Genomic DNA, 18,515 nt, shown 5'->3' on the forward strand with positions numbered 1-18,515 from the left:
TATTCACATAATATCATGTCTCCTGTTTCATCGCTCTTCCCATAATACTGCCTTCAGGTTTGTTCCCTTTCTACAGCCACAGTACATTATCTTGAGTTTCTTTGTGTCAGGACTGTAGTGTTGGACACTTTTATCCTCAAGTAATTTCTGATATCTTTAATTTTTATGCAGCACAAACAATCTGCACTCTTATTCTACGTGCTGAAATAAGTTTTGAGGATCACAGAAATTTCAAGATGATCACATATGACGACATGAATAACTGCCACAGTTTATTTGCCCCATTTCATTTAACAATACTAAGTGCTCGGACAGGCTCCATCAATTCCTTCGGTTTCAATGCAGGTAGGCAAGAAATAAACCAGAATATACGTTTACTAACAACATTGTTTAAAAAAATACCGACACAATTTCAACATAATTCATTTTGTACTATTTATCACAGAAGTATACGCAACATGTACAAAAGAAAATATAAATTTTCAAAATACTTGGAAATATATGTACAATAAGAAAATACAAATGCACGCGAATACTGATATTCAACATCAAAATTAGTACAACAATATTATGATGATCAAGAAAAGCAAAAAATGAAGATGGATACCTAATAAAAAAAATAGAAGAATGCGGCTTTTCACAGAAAGAAGAACCAAATAACAACCTGAAATCATACAGAAAAGTCTGTAGCTGAGATGAAAAGACATTTCTTTTACAATATAACACTATCAACAATAAAACATTTATTTATTTACAGGTTACTCAGTTCAATTAAAACATTTAACACCATTTTTAATTTTATTGCTTTGTTCTGTGTAGACATTGGATATTTTTATTTTTCGGAAGAAAGGAAAGGACTTGCAATCCAGGCTGAAAATTTTAATAAAAAATGCAACTGGCAAATGCTGCCTTTTATGCTGACTGTCTTCCTTTCCCATTTTTTTCTTTTAAATACTTGACTGACAGCTCTGAATGGTTGTTTGCACCCACAATTTTTAACAAGTCAGCAGATTTGCTGAATGGTGTCCTGGCATGCTTTTCTCAATTATGTTTCATGATAAAATGAAAATCTCATGGAACTGAGGACTAAGTCAGTCAATGCATCATCCAAAAATTAACTGTATATATTTTTCTGTTCAATTTTTCTTAGTGAACAAATGGATGAGGATAGTATCCAACAACTCTGTTCACCACTGTGAAATAATGCGACAACAGTATTATAGGATTATTAAATACTTACATAAAATGATAGAAAACGTTAAATAATAGCAGTGAATGACAGAGCTCAAAACATATTATCCACATCTAAACACTTCAGTAGTATCTGGTTGCAGTAGAAATTTTGCTCCTAGAAAGAAAAACCAATTAGCTGTAAATGTGTTATTCATCACTGCTGCTTTCCGAGAGATTTGCCTCCTTCAGTTCTTTTGGCTTACTACGGGCCGACTTTTTTTTATTTTCTATCTTGGACATACGATATATTTCTATAGCCTTCAGTTTTGTTTTGAGGGAATCTATTTTTGCCTTCTCTCTCTGCAATATGAACTCTCCTGATTGCTTATAAGGATGAACATTTGTCTTTCTAACACGACGGACACATGCACTTTTCTGATTAGCAATGATTTTAACACTTTCCTCTACTGCCTGTGCTCCTTCAGAAGAAATTCCTGGCTGCTCTGTAACTGTAGTTGCCTCTTTAACTGACTTCTTTTTTTTGTTGTTCACTCTGGCAGATTTTTCAGAGGTTTGTTTACGCTTTGGCCTGGGCTCTTCTTCCGTTTCAGATGAAGTTTCACCTCTGTCAATACGATCTACAGCTTTCTGCACTCGTTTACTCAGTTTCCCTTCCACAGAACGGAAAATTGGTTTACTTTTGAAATAATTTTCAATTGTCTTCTGTACCTGTAAAGTTACAAAAAGAAAACTTTTAAGGCAATGGCTTAGTATCTGTACATGTTCTGTTAAATTCAAATAAAAAATTTAAAGTTATGGTCCAATATTATGTACGTGTTTTATTATAGACTAAGCAGTCCTTATAGATATACCTACAGAAAATATATGTACTACCTTAAAACTGAATCTACTGTGAAGACCAATAGTACAACGCCAGCAACAACACACTGCAGCATAACCTGTTATCCAACTTCTACACTTATGATGGCAATAAGGGGCTAACAAACCAGATTTTTCTCAAGTGTAGAATACTTGCAACCAAAAATCAAGCTTCAGTTAAAATCTCCGGGCTGGGAGTCCATGGCTGATATCATTGGTTGAGTTTGTGTGAGTGTGTGTGTGTGTGTGTGTGTGTGTGTGTGTGTGTGTGTGTGTGTGTGTGTGTGGGTGGGGAGGAGGAGGGGGGGGGGTTATGTATGGGGGGAATGTATAGAAATCAGATATTGCAAAGGGAAGGGAATTGTACAAGATACAGTAAAGGAAGTGACAGTTAATACCAACAGTTGAAGTTCAGATTTCCGCAGAAGTTTCGTTACTATCCAAAGATCTCAACTTTGGCCCTTCAACCAAATTTAACTATGTTGAACTACTCTCCTCCACATCTCTGCAATGGAAACACTTCTTGGCCATCAACCACTCCAACAAAAGCCAATCTAATTCCTACACTTCCTAATTCCACACTTCTTCCCATTCATATTACTGTCCAACCGTAATTACCCCTCTCCTACCTAAACATACCATGGTTAATTTCCAGGAATTCCTTAGTTTCAACTTGGCCTCACCATCCTTCCCAAGGTCGCTTCCTAAGAACATCCACCTTCCAGAGGGCAGCCACACACAGCCTCAAAACAGATGCTGACCTTATCATTCTACCTGAAGACAAAGGTCTGACCAATGTTCTGCCTATAAATACTGCGTCACTTATAAGGCCATGTGTGCAGGGATGGTGTTGTGATGAAGGAACCAATCACCTGACCACCAAAGTCCTGGATGTTTCCTCCGCACATCATCTTGCAGACATCTTAAAACTTCAAAATGAAACTGCTGGTTAACAGTCTGGCCAGAGATTACAAATTTCCGATGCACAAATCCACGAACATTCGGCCTCACTTGCTTTGCTTTTTCTGGTCTGGGAGACTTGGGAGTCCTCCGTTATCATGGTACTTGCTTGGTTTCTGGGCCACACTCTTAACACCAACTCTCATCACCTGTAATGTCTTTGCTCAAAAAATTTGGATCACTTTCAATCTCTGTTTCCAAGTCCCTGCACACATTCATGCGCATGCTTATTTGTTCCTGTGTGAGAAGATGTGGAACCAATTTTGCAGCAACATGTGTAAATCCTTACTCAAGCCTGGCACAAGGTCCAACTCATGCCTGCCTCTGTTGAAATTTGGTCGATCATGAAACAACGATCCTTATTAATGCTGATTTTTTCAATGTTTTCCTCATTCTGCGAGGTTGAAGGGTGCCCAGAACAAGGTCGGTCTTCAACCATCATCTCACAATGTTAAAAGCCAGAAACAGTTGAAAACTTGTGAGTTTCCTCCCGGAAAGCCTCTTTAAGCATTTGGTGAGTCTCCACTGCTGATTTTTTAAAGTAGCAAACAAAAATTTTACACACACTGTCCATATTTTTAATGTTGCTATAATGACTTTCAAGCAGAACATGCCAACAATCAGAGAAACACAACACTAAGCTCACACATTTACCTACATGCTGCCTCTGCCAAGCACTTAAATGTGATTTGCAGAGTATCCATGTAGATGTAAATGCTGTCTGCACAGTTGTTTAACGGAGGTCTGTACCAAACCCATCTAGCAGTCGAACTCCGTACTATATCTACGAATGGCAGCACCCTTTCAGTCTGGTTGTTTTTTAAGGGTTCTCCCTCGCACACGCTTCTCAGCACATGCTTCCCAAAATCCACAAACCCAACAATCCTGGACATCGTATTGTAGCTGGTTATTGTGGCCCCACTGAAAGAATTTTAGCACTCACTGACCAATACCCCCAACGTATTATCCAAAGTCCCTTCTAACGCCACTTCCTCATACACCAACATCCCTCATGCCCAACCTCTTGCTGTTACTGAATATTACCCCTACCAATGTCCTTCAGACTCTAAACACACTACATCATTTGTATTACACCTTACTAACTTTATCCTAAAACACGACTAATTATCCTCTGAAGGGAACATTTACAAACAAATCTGTGGCACAGCCATGGGCACCTGCATGGCGCCCTCATATGCTAATCTGTTTATGGGCCATCAATAGGAAACTTTCCTAGCCTCCCAAACCCCTGGTCACGTTCAGATTCATTGATAATACTTCATGATCTGGACTCAGGGCCAAGACACCGTACCCTCATGCCTTCACAACATCAGCGCCTTCTCTGTTGTCCACTTTACTTGGTCCTTTTCAACCCAGCATGCAACCTTGCATTCCTTCACAGACAGGCACTACCCCCACACCTAGTCCACAAACAGATTTCCCGTTCCATATCCCCACACACCTCCAACCCTCCCATTACTCATACAAGAATCGGCTACAAAGGAGTGCCCCTTCATCACCAAATATCACCCCTGACTGAAAGAACTGAACCCTTTGTCAGGGTCTGATTATCTATCATCATGCCCTGAAATTAAGTACATCCTACCCCAGATTCTCCCCCCCCCCCCCCAAAGTAGTGTCCTGTCACCCACCCAACCTCTGCAACATCCTTGTCCATCCCTAAACTACTCCCATTCCCAACCCCTTGCCATGGGGATCATATTCCCATGGCAGAACTACCTAATCCCCTAATCCACCCACACAGCACATTCTATGTCAGTCCTGTCACAGGCTTGTCCTATCTCATCAGAGGCCAGGCCACCTGCGAAAGTGCCCATGTCATACACCAGCCCTGCTGTAATCACTGAACAGCTTTTTATACTGGTATGACTACCAACCAGTTGTCTACCAAATGAATGGCCACCACCAAACTGTGGCCGAAAGCAAAGTGAACCACCCTGTGATACAACATGCAGCTAAACATAGCATGCTTGATTTCAATGGCTGCTTGAAAACCTGGGCCATCTGAGTCCTCCCTTCCACCACTAGCTGTTCTGAACTGCACAGATGGGAGTTATCCTTACAAGAAATTCTCAGCTCTGGAAATGACCCTGACCTCAATCTATGGTATCCTAATGTCCCTACACCATCCACCCAACTGTTTCCACCCCCTCTGTCCTGTCACCCTCTCATAATTTGCCTCCCCTCACCCTCACTGTGCACTTGTCTCTCCCAGTGCACACTTCTCCCCTTTTCTGCTCCTCTCCTTTCCACTCCCTGTTTGCCCCTCCTTTCTCTCACTCACAGCCTCCTGACACTGCACCTGACAGACCTGTCCTGCCACCTTTAGTACCTGCACAGTCCACCAGGCAGTGTAGATTCCTCTTTCCCCATCCGTACCCTGTTAACCCTCCCCCTTCCCCACACCATTCTGGATTGTTGCCCCCATTCAATGTGTTTCTGTTGTATTCTTCTGGCCGGAATAGCCAGAGATAGCAGATAGCAGTCGTGTGTATGAGGTTTGCTTGCTTACGTGAATGAGTAGGCCTTTTTTTCTTTTCTGAAGAAGACTCTGGCTGAAAGCTTATGTCTAATAGTGTTTTCATTGTGGCTGTCCGCAGCTCAGTTTATAATCTGCATAATTAGTAGCAACTTATCCATTTCGTGATAGTGTTGATTCCAACCTGGACTTCTCAAACATTATAAATGTAAGAAATTTCAAGAACTTCTAGAATGACAAATACTAAAACCATAACTGCTGATGCTTGGAACTGAACTGATGACCCACACTACACCACCCAGTGACCCTATCCACTACACCACATTGCATGCACCACAGTTAGTAGTATTGCTTCCTCTCCAGGAGAAACAGTGACCCCTTGCCACAAAAGCTCTTGCTGGAGCCAACTACAACACCCTGTAGTATGGCAGCAAAGGTGGATTCTTGCCTTCTGGTCATGATGTCACATTCTCTTCACCATGATGAGCATCGGAGCTAGCCGCTCTCGTTGAAGCTTCTCAGTAACTGAACGGATTTTCAGTTTCCTTGTACAAAAAACCACCACTTTTGACTGATGTTTCAGTACTGCAGCAGGGCTCCATACAGAGGACACAGCTGACATCTCTGCACTTTTGTCTTCTTGATGAAAGGTCACAGTCCTCAACTTCATATGTGGAATCCGACAATGATGAAAGATAAGTCACGGCCCACACTAGCTATTCAGTAACTTTTCCGGTAGTTCCATAAAAAACCACACCAAGTCTCCTGGGGTGTATCTCATTGGCATTACAGCACTCTTGGTCTGTCTCCCAGTGTCCATGTTCCTTATTCAAGCCAGATGGCTTGCTCCTTTAGGCTTGATGTTGAGATGCTTCACATAGTCATTCTGAGTATCATTTGGTTGAAACGGGAACAGTATATCCACTGTCATTTCGGCCTCGCGATCTTGGAGTAGAAAGATGGTTGTGAAGCTTGTAGTGTCTTGCTTCATTGTATTGTATCGCAATCTCTCTGTTCGACAACTCCGTACACTGAGACAAAATCTGCCATTCGTCCGTGAGTGGTATAGGCACTTGCCATCCTGTAGGTGACATCACAAGGTGAAATTACATCTGATACTAGTCTTGACTTGACAAATACACCATATAGGGTGTTCCGTGTTTCAAAGTGATGTCTTGTACAACAAGTCTTGTGATTTCTGGAGCTTGGGCAGTCAGTACAGTTTTAGTGACGGCTTATTGGGTGAGATAGTCAGTGAATACTATTACCCATCAATTTTGTTTGCTGACTCAGGAATCTTCCCAAGATGTCAATTACAATTCAGTGGAATGGTGCTGCTGGAGGTGAAATTGGTACTAGATGCCCCAGAAGTAATTGCGGCATTTGCTTCTGTCATAGGCATTTCTTACAGTGGCATTTGCTTCTGTCACAGGCATTCCTTACAGTGGCTCACATGGAGTCTTAATGGATGGGTAAAGGCCTGGTCAATGATACCTGTGTCTAATTCTGTCTAGAGTTTTCACGAATCCCACGTGACAAGATGTAGGAGCACTTCCAAGACAGCTTGCTGCAGATGAGCTGGGAGAAGGAACAACCATTCCCGCTCTCGTAGATCACAGTTCCTTTTATGCAATGTTATGTTTATTAACTGGACTTTTCCTTTAGTTGGTTCCTCCACCTCAAAGGATTCTATTGTTTTCAGCAGTGTTGGATGTTCTCTTGGTTCAGTAATAATTTCACTTAGTGCAGTGATGACTGACATTTCGTCCACCTGCTGTACTCAGCTATAAGAATCCTTGAATGGAAATTGCCATCCTTGTATATGCATCTGCTCTTGCATACCACAGTGACACCGTACTCCTGAAGCCTCAGTACCCATCTTACCAGTCAACCTGACAAATCCTTCAGGCCAGTCAGTCAGTCAGCATACGGAATGGTGGTCCATCACAGTGGTGAGTGGTATGACAAATAAATAAGACTGGAACTTGCTGATGGCTCAAACAGCTGCAAGGTACACTTTCTTGATAGTCCATCTCAGACTTGGAGAGTACCTGGATGAATAAGCTACCATCTTTTCGGCACATTCCTGAAATTGCTCTAGAACTGCACCTATACCATAACTGTTAGCATCAATGTGAAGTTATGTCTTAGCATTCTTGCATACAATGCTAGACCTGGAGAATATGTTAGCACCTCCTTAAGGAATGATCTTTCTTGCACGCTGTTCCAGGAAAGTTTGCCATATCTCTGTAGTAGTTCTTGCCAAGGATTTGCGTTGGCACTAGGTCCTTTATGAATGGCTAGTAGTATGAGCACATTCCAAGAACACTTCTCAAATCTTGACTATGCCAAGGAATTGGAAAATCAGTGATTGCACTATTTTCTCTGGATCACAATGGCCGTCTCGTCATGCACTAGGTGCCCTACAGTTTTTATTTCTTAGAAAACAGAGAGGCTCTTAGTAGGATTCAGACAGAAACCTGCAGTCTGAAACCATTTCAACACAGTTATCATGTGGCTTAGATATATATTAAATGTCTTTGGTGGGGGGGAGATGATACCATCAATATAGCAAAACTTGTCATCCATTTAAGGTGCCAAAGCAGGTCGTTCAACACAATCAAAGGTGGCTTGGAGCATTACACAGCCCAAATGGTGTTTCTTTGAACTCACAGAGGCAGTCTTTTCCCTTGGGTATTGTCAACTTCAACTTGTCAGTTGCCTGCCTCTAAGCGTGTAGTTTACAAATATTTTGCTCCTTTTAAACAGTCTAGCATGACACCAATGCACGGCAATGCACTGCAAAGGGTAGACATCTTTCTTCACTATTTTGTTCATTCGTTTGTAATTAACATAGAAATGCCATGTATCGACCTCCTCCTTCACAAGGAACACATGAGAAGACCAAGCAGTCTCTGAAAGTTCAATGATATCACCTTGCACCATCTTCTCCACTTCTTCCTGGGTTATACATTGCGTAGCCAGCAATGCCCCATATGAGTGCTGGCTAATTTGTGTATGATCTCTAGTGTTGATACAGTGTGCTTCCATAGGCCCTTTTGTCTGTCTCTTCTCCACTCTAGATTTGAAAGCATCCAAAAACTGATGCAGATGGCTGTTATTTGCCACCATTGTTCCTCAATCAGGCCAGATTCTGTGGGTAGTTCTAAGGTAGCTTTCAACTTATGTTACCTGGAGGGGTAGTGAATTACAACTCTTCGTCAACAGAACTATGAAGCACTTTCTCGACGGGTTGACTATCCTTATGCACATACCTTAGGGATGAGTTGCCATTACTTGTGGCAAATAGTGACACAAGTTCTCCTCGAAAACCTGCAATGCTTATGAAAGACCTCCAAGTCTTCCCTTCAGTGACAGGGGCAGACTGTGGTGCTGAACTCTGCAACTGGTGATTACGACAAGGTAGCTATCTCTCCCAGTAATGTCCGCAGTTCGTGGTTTTGCGGTTGCGTTCTTGCTTCCCAAGCATGCGGTCCCGGGTTCGATTCCTGGCAGGGTCAGGGATTTTCACCTGCCTCAAGATGACTGGGTGCTTGTGTTGTCCTCATCATTTCATCGTGATTCATGGAAGTCACAAGATTGGACTGAGTAAAGATTGGGAATTTGTACAGGCACTGATAACCGTGCAGTTGAGTGCCCCAAAATCCAAACATCATCATCATCATCATCATCATCATCATCATCGTCTCCCAGTAGTGGCTGCTGTTCTCCATAGTGTGCAAGAAATCAACAACACACTTATGCCAGACATCACTTCGCTGCAGTCAGTGAATCGAGTGCGCCACCGATCTGTCTGACTGACTCCCTTATGAACTAAACTGCTGGAGTATCTATGGAGTGAAGAAGTGGACGATGTTCACCAGACTCCATTTGTCATGACTGCATAGTGCTTCTACTATGGAGGTATCAGCTGTTTTCCTTCTGCTGTGCTGAGTTTGTTATAGTAAAGAACTGTTTAGTAAAAGCTTTTGGTCCTGTTTGTTGCATTTGTGTTAGCCTTTCTTTCATCACATAACGAAGGTGATGTGAGTCTGTTTGGCTGCCCTGACCCACTACATTCTGGTGAAGCCTGCTGCCCAGTTTACCAAAAATGCTGATAATGTGTTTTGCCCTGACCCAGTCTTGGTGCAAAGTGTTTTCATTGTGAACATCTCTTGTCGACATTGCCATTATATAGCAAGATGGCTTCACTCTGCCTCTTACATATACATACATGTGTACCCTTTATTTGTTTCTGATTAATAACCTATCAATAATGTGCTCTTACAGATCTAGCACTAACTCGTCATACTTATGAGCATTGGCAAATGCGCATTCAAAATTATCAATGTCAGTAATAATCACTATCAAATTCATGTGTAACAGATACACTTTTACTATAAAATAAAGCTATGAATAAATAAACTAGCCTAAAATAATGTCAACATCATCTGTATATGACAGAAACATACCTACGTGCAATTAATGTATACACAGTGCAGTCTTCCATTCTTCTTTGAAGCAAATATGTCTACAACTGTCCTTTTCTATGGAGAGCATTGCCAATGCACTCAAACAACTCTTGTTAATTGTACTACTTAAAAAGTCATGATCCTCATCAGAGTTGAGAAGCATCCCTTGGTCTCAGCAGCAGTAGTCATGGGTACCCAGCAAACAATTCTCAAAAGTTCGCTTGTTTCTAAAAGTTATTTCAATCAAGGACTGAACAAGATTGTGGTAGTACCATTCACGATTTGGAAATACTACCATCTGTAGATAACCGCCGCTTATGATTTGAAAGCCTTATTGTCTGAAGTCAACTTGTAGCTCAATTTTAAAATGTCCCAACTCTATAAATGGATATGCTTCTATAGCCTGTGCTATCAACTGAATAGGGAAATGTTTTTCATATTTTGCAGAGGTTATTTCTGAACATGCTGTATCAGGAGCAACAGATTTTTTCTAAAAACTTTTTGAAGACATTATATACAATCTGTTTCTCACTTGTTTTTAATGTTTTTCTGCACCTATGTTTCACTACAGAATGTGAAGCAACTTCTCATAACAAGACAGAGAAAGAAACTTATATACAATCTGTTTCTCACTTGTTTCCAATGTTTTTCTGCACCTATGTTTCACTACAGAATGTGAAGCAACTTCTCATAACAAGACAGAGAAAGAAACTGTCCAATGAGATTTGAAATCAGATCTACACAAGTTAAGCATTTAACATTATGATTAGCAAAAACAGCAAAGGTGTTAAATCTTTTAGTGTGCTTCAGTACGTCATTTGTGCCAGAACAACAACAAAATAACTAATACATGAAGAGGGCCTATTTCCAATGTTATCACAACATTTGGTGTAGGCACACTGCATCCAGCAATCAATCGTTGAGTACATATTGCGATGACCACAGAACAGTGCATAGCAATACGAATGATAGGGAGTGGGGCTACAGCAAGGTACAAAGGTACTGGTGAAGACCACAACTGTGACCAGTGGATAAGTTAACACCCATGACAGCAGCTCCAATCCAATATGAATGATTACATTAAGAAGCCCATTCTGCACCACAGAGGAAATTATGAACACCATATCTGCATTCGTAACACTTCTTTCCAACTATGGTCACTTATAATAATAGCCCCACCCATAAAAACAAATGTAAAAATTAAATAATTATAATATTTGCCAAAATAAAATTTCTGTCGTCAAGAGGTATAAGATCTGATCAGTAAAAATTTCAAACTAGGGGAAAATAGAAACCAGGAGAGTGAAAATAGGTAGAACAGTGACAAGAATAATAGATGAAAGAGAAGTGCTCTGAACTAACGTAAAGATATACTGATATAGCCCACAATAAGAACAACTTCATGTTGTCTGTTTCCTAAAATTTTTACTTTAGGTTTCAAAAATGGTTCAAATGGCTCTGAGCTATATGGGACTTAACTTCTGAGGTCATCAGTCCCCTAGAACTTAGAACTACTTAAACCTAACTAACCTAAGGACATCACACACATCCATGCCCGTGGCAGGATTCGAACCTGCGACCGTAGCGGTCACGCGGCTCCAGACTGTAGCGGCTAGAAGCGCTTGGCCACTCCGGTACTTTCGGTTTCTTACCTACATGTATATGACAGTGATCTTTCACTCCAGATGTTTATGTTCGGCTCAATAAAATTACATTGATCACGAATTTATATTGATGATGTTTTCCTAGTGAAACCAATTTGTAAATGTGGGAATCCATTTACTTACATTTCTCTCACCGAGTCTCTTCAATACAGGTAAAAGAATTTCATCAGTCCTCATCTGCGTCCACCCAAACTTCTCTCTTGCAAAATTTCGCAGTGCTGACACATCAGGAGTGCTCCACGTAAATGTTTCTTTCGAATGATCAATCTCAGGAAAGACATATGCTTCTACAACAGCAGTGTTAGGAAATCCTGTGCAGACATCAACAACCAATAAGTATCAGCAGTAAACACACACACACACACACACACACACACACACACACACACACACACACACACACCAAGTTAGTTAGCATTGTTTGTTTACTCAATCTTTAGTTCTGTGTTCCTTATACTCGAATCGGCAGAAATTGTAGGTTTTTGGGCAAAAAATTTGCTTCAGTTACTGCCAACCTTTGATAAAGTACCATAACTGTTCAATGTTTCCTCTCATTTTCTAGTGAACTATTGGAGGATGATTCTGGTACATTGGACTACAAAAAAATATTTAAGGGGGCATTACCTCCAACAGTCAGTTATATCAATTGTTTCTTCTAATTAAAAACAGAATATAGTTACTATCTCTTAGGTTAGATTGCCATCACTATCACCCCCTCACTTCCCACAGTCAGTCAGTTTGCAGGGTAGAGCTGATTCCATTTATTTACTACTACTACCTGTCACAGTACTTCACAGGAAGGAACTACAACCCACCACTCACTGCAGCCTTCTCTGCCAGTGCTAAAGAAAATGTGAACAAAGTATACATCTATTTTTAAAGTGACTACTCTGCAATTAACAATTAAATGCCTGGAAGGGGGTTCAACAAACCAATTTCATATTATTTCTCTGCAGTTCCAATCTCTAACAGCGTGAAGGGAAAACCAACACTTAAATCTTCCTGTGCCAGTATCGATGCATTAAAGGAATACAGAGAGGTCCTTTTTCTGCACTGAGGTTGAATAACAAGACTTGGAAGTCTGCATGACATGGCGATTTCGGAACTGCTCTTGTGAGAGGCCGACTGCCAATTGCACCACAGATTGTTGAATAAGTTACTGCTGCCAAGGCTGAGAATGCTGGACACAATGTGTGAGCATCAAGAGTGCATTATCTGTGCCATGATAGTTGAGCATTTCATGGTGCTGCAAACAACTGTGAAATGGCATCTCTAGTGCAGTTCCAGGTTGTCAGTGATGCAGGTGATGATTAAACTGAGCACTGTTTGTAATCATAAATGTAAACATGGTAAGCAATTAACGAATGTTATGCTCTCATGTATTTCTTTCAATAATTTATTCATTGTTTATCTTCCACAAGTCCTTACAAATGTTTCCACTAAGTTTCATTGTCCTATGATCACTCGTTTTTCATGAGAGCCCTCTTAAGTAACGAAAGTTTAGTTATAACCACCACATATATGTTCCAAAATCCTATTGAACATCAACATTAGTGATATGGGTCTGTAATTCAGTGAATTACTCCTATTTCCTTTCTTGACTTGTGAAATTTTCCAGTCTTTAGATGTGGATCTTTTGCTGAGCGAATGATTGTATACAACTGTTATGTACAAAGCTATTGTATCAGCATACTCTGAAAGGTAACTAACTGGTATACAATCTGATTTGGAGGACTTGCCTTTATTATGTGGTTTAAGCTGTTTTGCTACACCAGGGACATCTGATTCTCAGTAACTCATGTCAGCAGCTGTACTTGATTCAAATTGCGGAACATTTATTTCATCCTCTTTGCCGAAGGCATTTTGGAAAACAGTAACATCAACATTGCTATCATGCAGATAAAGTACTAATTGTGCCTTGCATGTGGTGTACTTTACATAACGGCAATAAACACTCCACCACTAACTGTATTTAATCTATCCTTTCCAAACAATGATTGGTTCTTTGTAAAAATTTTGGCTGAACTTATCACTGATTCAGGCAGCTTCCAGTACTATAATAATTTGAGCTTCAGTGCTTCCTATTAGTGCTTGGAGCTCTGGTTCTTTTCCAATGCAGTCACAAAAATTTACAACTACAATAAAAACTGTTGCTAGGTCTACCCTCCTTGCGTTTGCCCGGCACTCTTCCAGACTTATACCCTTTTTGTAATTGCTGGAGACCCTGTAACCTAAAGAACTGCCCAGTCCACACTACACAGCCCCCTCTACCTCTGTAGCTGCCTTCTAAGTGTTGTGGACACCTAATCTATGAAGCAGGATCCAATGCCCCAACACCCTGTGGCACAAGTTAAGGAATGTGCAGTCTAAATGGTTGCAGAAATGACAGAGCCTCTGATTCAGACCCTCCGTTTTGACGCTGTACTAAAAATCCACAAATTAATACTGTGGGTGATGCTGCATATAGTAAGCTCTGCCTCCATCTCGCAAAAAAAAAAAAACAGACAGTTTTTACCCCTTCACACAGCCACCCAAATCCAGAGAACCTCTTTCAATAAAAAATGACACATAACATTAGGACCAACATGAGCCACCATCTGCAGCTGACTGCATACTATGGTCTTCACGACTTCCAGAAGGATCCATTTCAAATCCAGGATGACTCACCCCAGTTTGCACACTTAAATCCCAAAATGGGATGAAAATTCAATTGAGTTAACAGTGATTTCTAGTAGTATGTACCTCAGATCATTGTACAGCTTTATGTGGTGTTCCTCTACCAGCAAGTCACTGTTCAAATCATGCTAACAAGCTTGTCCTGTATACTAATGGCACTGGCTGTCTTGAGTTCCGGTGTCATGTCTACTTCCGTGTCACCGTTAGTTACCTCAGCCTGTGTGAGGACAGCTTTAGGGATATGATTGCCAAGTTTCTTCCCTTACTTGGCAGTCATATCCCTAAAGCTGTCCTCACACAGGCTGAGGTAGCTAACGGTGACACGGAAGTAGACATGACATCGGAACTCATGACAGCCAGTGCCATTAGTATACAGGACAAGCTTGTTAACATGATTTGAACAGTGACTTGCTGGTAGAGGAACACCACATAATGCTGTACAATGATCTGAGGTACATACTACTAGAAATCACTGTTAACTCAATTGAATTTTCATCCCATTTTGGGATTTAAATTGAATATACGGTATTTACTCAATTATAAGACAAAGTTTTTTTCCCAAATTTGTCATTTGAAAAATACAGGGTCGTCTTATATTCGTAGATTAAACTACTGCTGCTGAGTTCAACATTCTTACATTGTTTAGTAGACTATGTAGGATTAGCCTAACCTTTAGAGATGAAGCTTTGGCTATTCACGTCACGTGCAGATTCATTTTGCACAATTAAGAATGGCAGCACTCAGCAAACGATATTCACGTTCCAACTGGCTCAAGATTTAACAATATGCCAAAAAATAACATGACATTGAATCACACGGCTTTGGGGAACTGATATGCGAGAAATTATGAATCAGCTAATGCAATAAGCTATTGCTCTGATTAAAATTTGACAGTTTTGTGAAATGTAGGAGGAAATTTCTATCACATTACAAACTTTTGTTGGATTTACAACAAACGTTCTCATAAATGTATGGGTATTGTGCACAAACATTAACTATGCCTTTTAAATAAAAGTGACATACAAAAACGGGAGTGTTGAAGCCAGACCAATATTTTACTTGGTAATGAGCGACTACTTTGACTTACTAAGTGGATTGCAAATGAGAAATTCAGTCACTGTTCACATGTTAAAATAGTGGGTAAAGATGTTATCTGCTTTTAATCAGTTTTAGAACATGATAGTGACATTCAAAGAAGAAAAATTAATCCAGACTGAAATGTCTAACAAAGGGAATAAATCACATGAAACAGCTGGTAACTGTTATCGTGAGAATAAATTACAGTGGCAAGACCTGTTGTAGAGATAATACCAACAGATATCACTAAATTGTGGGATGAGAAAAAGTTTGAAAACAGGACTGAATCAGAATTGCCATCTTTAATTTATGTATCAGATAGTGTTGTTACATATGACCTGCACATTAGAGTATATTTCAGTCTGTTTTTCACCAGTGCTCAAGCTCAGCACTGCAGAAGGGTTGGAAGGGGAACAGTGACACCAGCTTGACTGAGAGCTCAGAGTTCACCTCAGTATAGACATAAAATCGAATACGTAGTCAGAAAAAGAAACAGCTGTGTTCTCAGGTCCCACTGTAATACCACCTCAGGAATAGCAACATATTGGAAAGAAACAGCCAAATATTTATGATAATGAAGATATAATTTCATAGCTGTGCTATTAAAAGGATGATGATATTAAAAATAGTGATACCACAGACAACAGGGTTAGTAAGCAAAACAGGTAGAAAATGAAATTGTGTGAAAGTTAATGTAAACCATTTATCTTATTTCTCTTGGTACTAGCAAAATGCAGACAATAAATAAATAGCATAAGTTTTGAATAGGTATAATGTTTACTTTTTGGCAGATACTTTATGTCAATAAAACAGTTTGTATTTCTGATTACCCAGAAGATCTTAAAAATAATATTTTTCTCCACGAGGCTCTCAAAAAATGGGGGGTTTGTCTTATATCCAGCGTTATCTTATACTCAGCTAAATATGGTAGTTAAGGTATAGTGTCTAATGTCAGTTGGCACTTGCATATTATGCATATTCTCGATGTTTTATATACTACGAAGACACTGAAATAACGTCCTTCATCAAATAGATTTCAAGATCGAGATTCGTTTCGTAATTTCATTCAAATGGAAGAGGAGATTTTTTCTAAGTTTCTCACCATCATTGAAAAGGCTATTTAACGGCAAGATACAAACATAACCAAATCCATAAACACAGAGACAGGTACATGTATTTTACAGAAAATTTCAAAATAACAGAACTTTCCAGTGAGTATGACTTGTGTTTACTTTCAGTACTACACTGTTAGCCACAATAAGATTTCTGGCCACTAGAGGAATATTCCTGTCACTGGCCTTTGGAACAAGAACTGCAGCAAATACATTATTGTCTTTTGAGAAAATACTTCTGTTAAAAGAATAAGAAAAACCCAGAATTTCTTAGGTAAGAAAAGCTGGGAAGGGGGTGGGGGAATGGAAGATGGCAGGCGCAAACCTCTTATCTTGCTCTAAACAACTCAAAAGTTCATGACACTACTAATTGTGCTACAACTTCGACATAACAATCTAACAATCGCACCTCCATACATGGCCTACAGTGTCTAAAGACTGTACCTACAAATGTCATTACTTCATATTTAATATGCAAATTTATCTGAAAGACAAGATTTTGATAAATCACCGTTGTGCAATCACATTGGAATGGTATGCTTTTGTAGCACACAAGTTATAATGCTAAAAACATCAACTCCAGGATGCCCTCATCTACTAAGATGTAGTGTCCCACCATATTATTATAACAAATCATAGCTAAAAGGACACATTTTTGAGAGATGCTCAATTTTGTGATGGTTTGAAACTGAAACAGCTCATACTCACACCACACACTCTACAAAAAAAAACAGCAAATATGAAATTTAACACCATACTACATGATGGCTCCTATGTTCTGCTTGTAATGTAAAATGATGATTTCATCATGTAAAATGATGATTTCATTGGCCATGATCCTCCCCATGAGGCAAAAATCTGACATGCCAAATACTTCATTTCATGCTCCGCAGTGCAGTGAAGCATGGAATTCCATGCTGTTATATCCTCAGATCCACATCCATGTGTGTTTTCATGTCCGATGACAGAACGGCTTAAGGGGCCACATTATGCTCCCAACTACCAGTAACCGCACCCTCTGTGACCGTCCAGAGCATGCAATCCTAGAGGCTTCCCCTGAAACACAGAAAGCGACTGCATCTGGCTCAGGATCTGCATCAGACAAAGACATTCCCTGAAACCTGTTTATCAGGCAAACCAGGGAGGCCCTTCAATCAGCCCTTCAGAAAGTCTTTCGCTGGCTGCCACACCTTGAAGCGACCTTCCATTTGACCACGGATGAGAGGTCAATCTCACTGGCGGCCACAGCGAACTGATCATGGGAAACAAGGGACATGCTCAATGTCCCTTGCATCTCCACATCTGATCCCCACAGTGATTCCTATTAGCAACAGTCTCAAGCTGCATGATGGAAGCCAGCACTGCTTGGAGCTGGGAGCGAAGGGTCAAAAAGACAGCGGAAATATATATTGGACATTTATTAAACCGTGGAACTGTGTCCAATAAATAAACAAACATGTATAAACTTTCATAATTGAAGCTAAAGAGCATACAGGAAAATCAAAACACATTGCTTATTATTAGAAGCTGTGTCAACTCACAAACAAAATGGTGTGCCTGCTGCGCTGCAGCAGGGACGGAAACTACCACCTAGCTGTTGGCTTAAACCTACACCTTGCCTCTGTGCTCTGGGAAAGCTGTCGTCACTTGACTGACTGCAGCTTCTCATAGTATAAAATGTTTACAAACTCTAAACACACACATTGACCCTTGATTTTACACTTATTGACTGTTCATGCACACAGTGCACATATAACATCCATCCACAAGCTATCTGGTCACTCAGAATCTGAGCAAAATAGCACCTTTCAGATTTTAGGAGGGCAGATATGAATGCCGCTTCAGAAGATGCAACAAATTTTCAACGTGGTTACTTTTAAGGCTCATGTACTTTTATATTTGCTGGAATACACAGACTTCCACTTCTAGCATCTTTTAAGTTTAATTTCATTGTGATGTTAACCATACTTCTCAATTTTGAGACACTGCTTATAGATCCAAG

General features: G+C 40.2%; 1 protein-coding gene across 1 annotated transcript in view; it reads right to left on the bottom strand.

Moving 5' to 3' along the window:
* Positions 1-247: 247 nt before the first annotated feature.
* LOC126457090 (DNA excision repair protein ERCC-5) overlaps positions 248-18,515 on the bottom strand; it is a 69,741-nt gene continuing 51,473 nt past the window's right edge. The window contains exons 11-12 of the mRNA XM_050093114.1: positions 11,772-11,959; positions 248-1,902 (exon numbers count right to left, since the gene is read on the bottom strand). Of these exons, the coding sequence (XP_049949071.1) occupies positions 1,381-1,902; positions 11,772-11,959 (710 nt within the window). The 3' untranslated portion in view covers positions 248-1,380. The remainder of the gene's footprint in view (positions 1,903-11,771; positions 11,960-18,515) is intronic.

This window comes from Schistocerca serialis, chromosome 2, assembly GCF_023864345.2.
Source record: "Schistocerca serialis cubense isolate TAMUIC-IGC-003099 chromosome 2, iqSchSeri2.2, whole genome shotgun sequence".
Taxonomy (NCBI): domain Eukaryota; kingdom Metazoa; phylum Arthropoda; class Insecta; order Orthoptera; family Acrididae; genus Schistocerca; species Schistocerca serialis.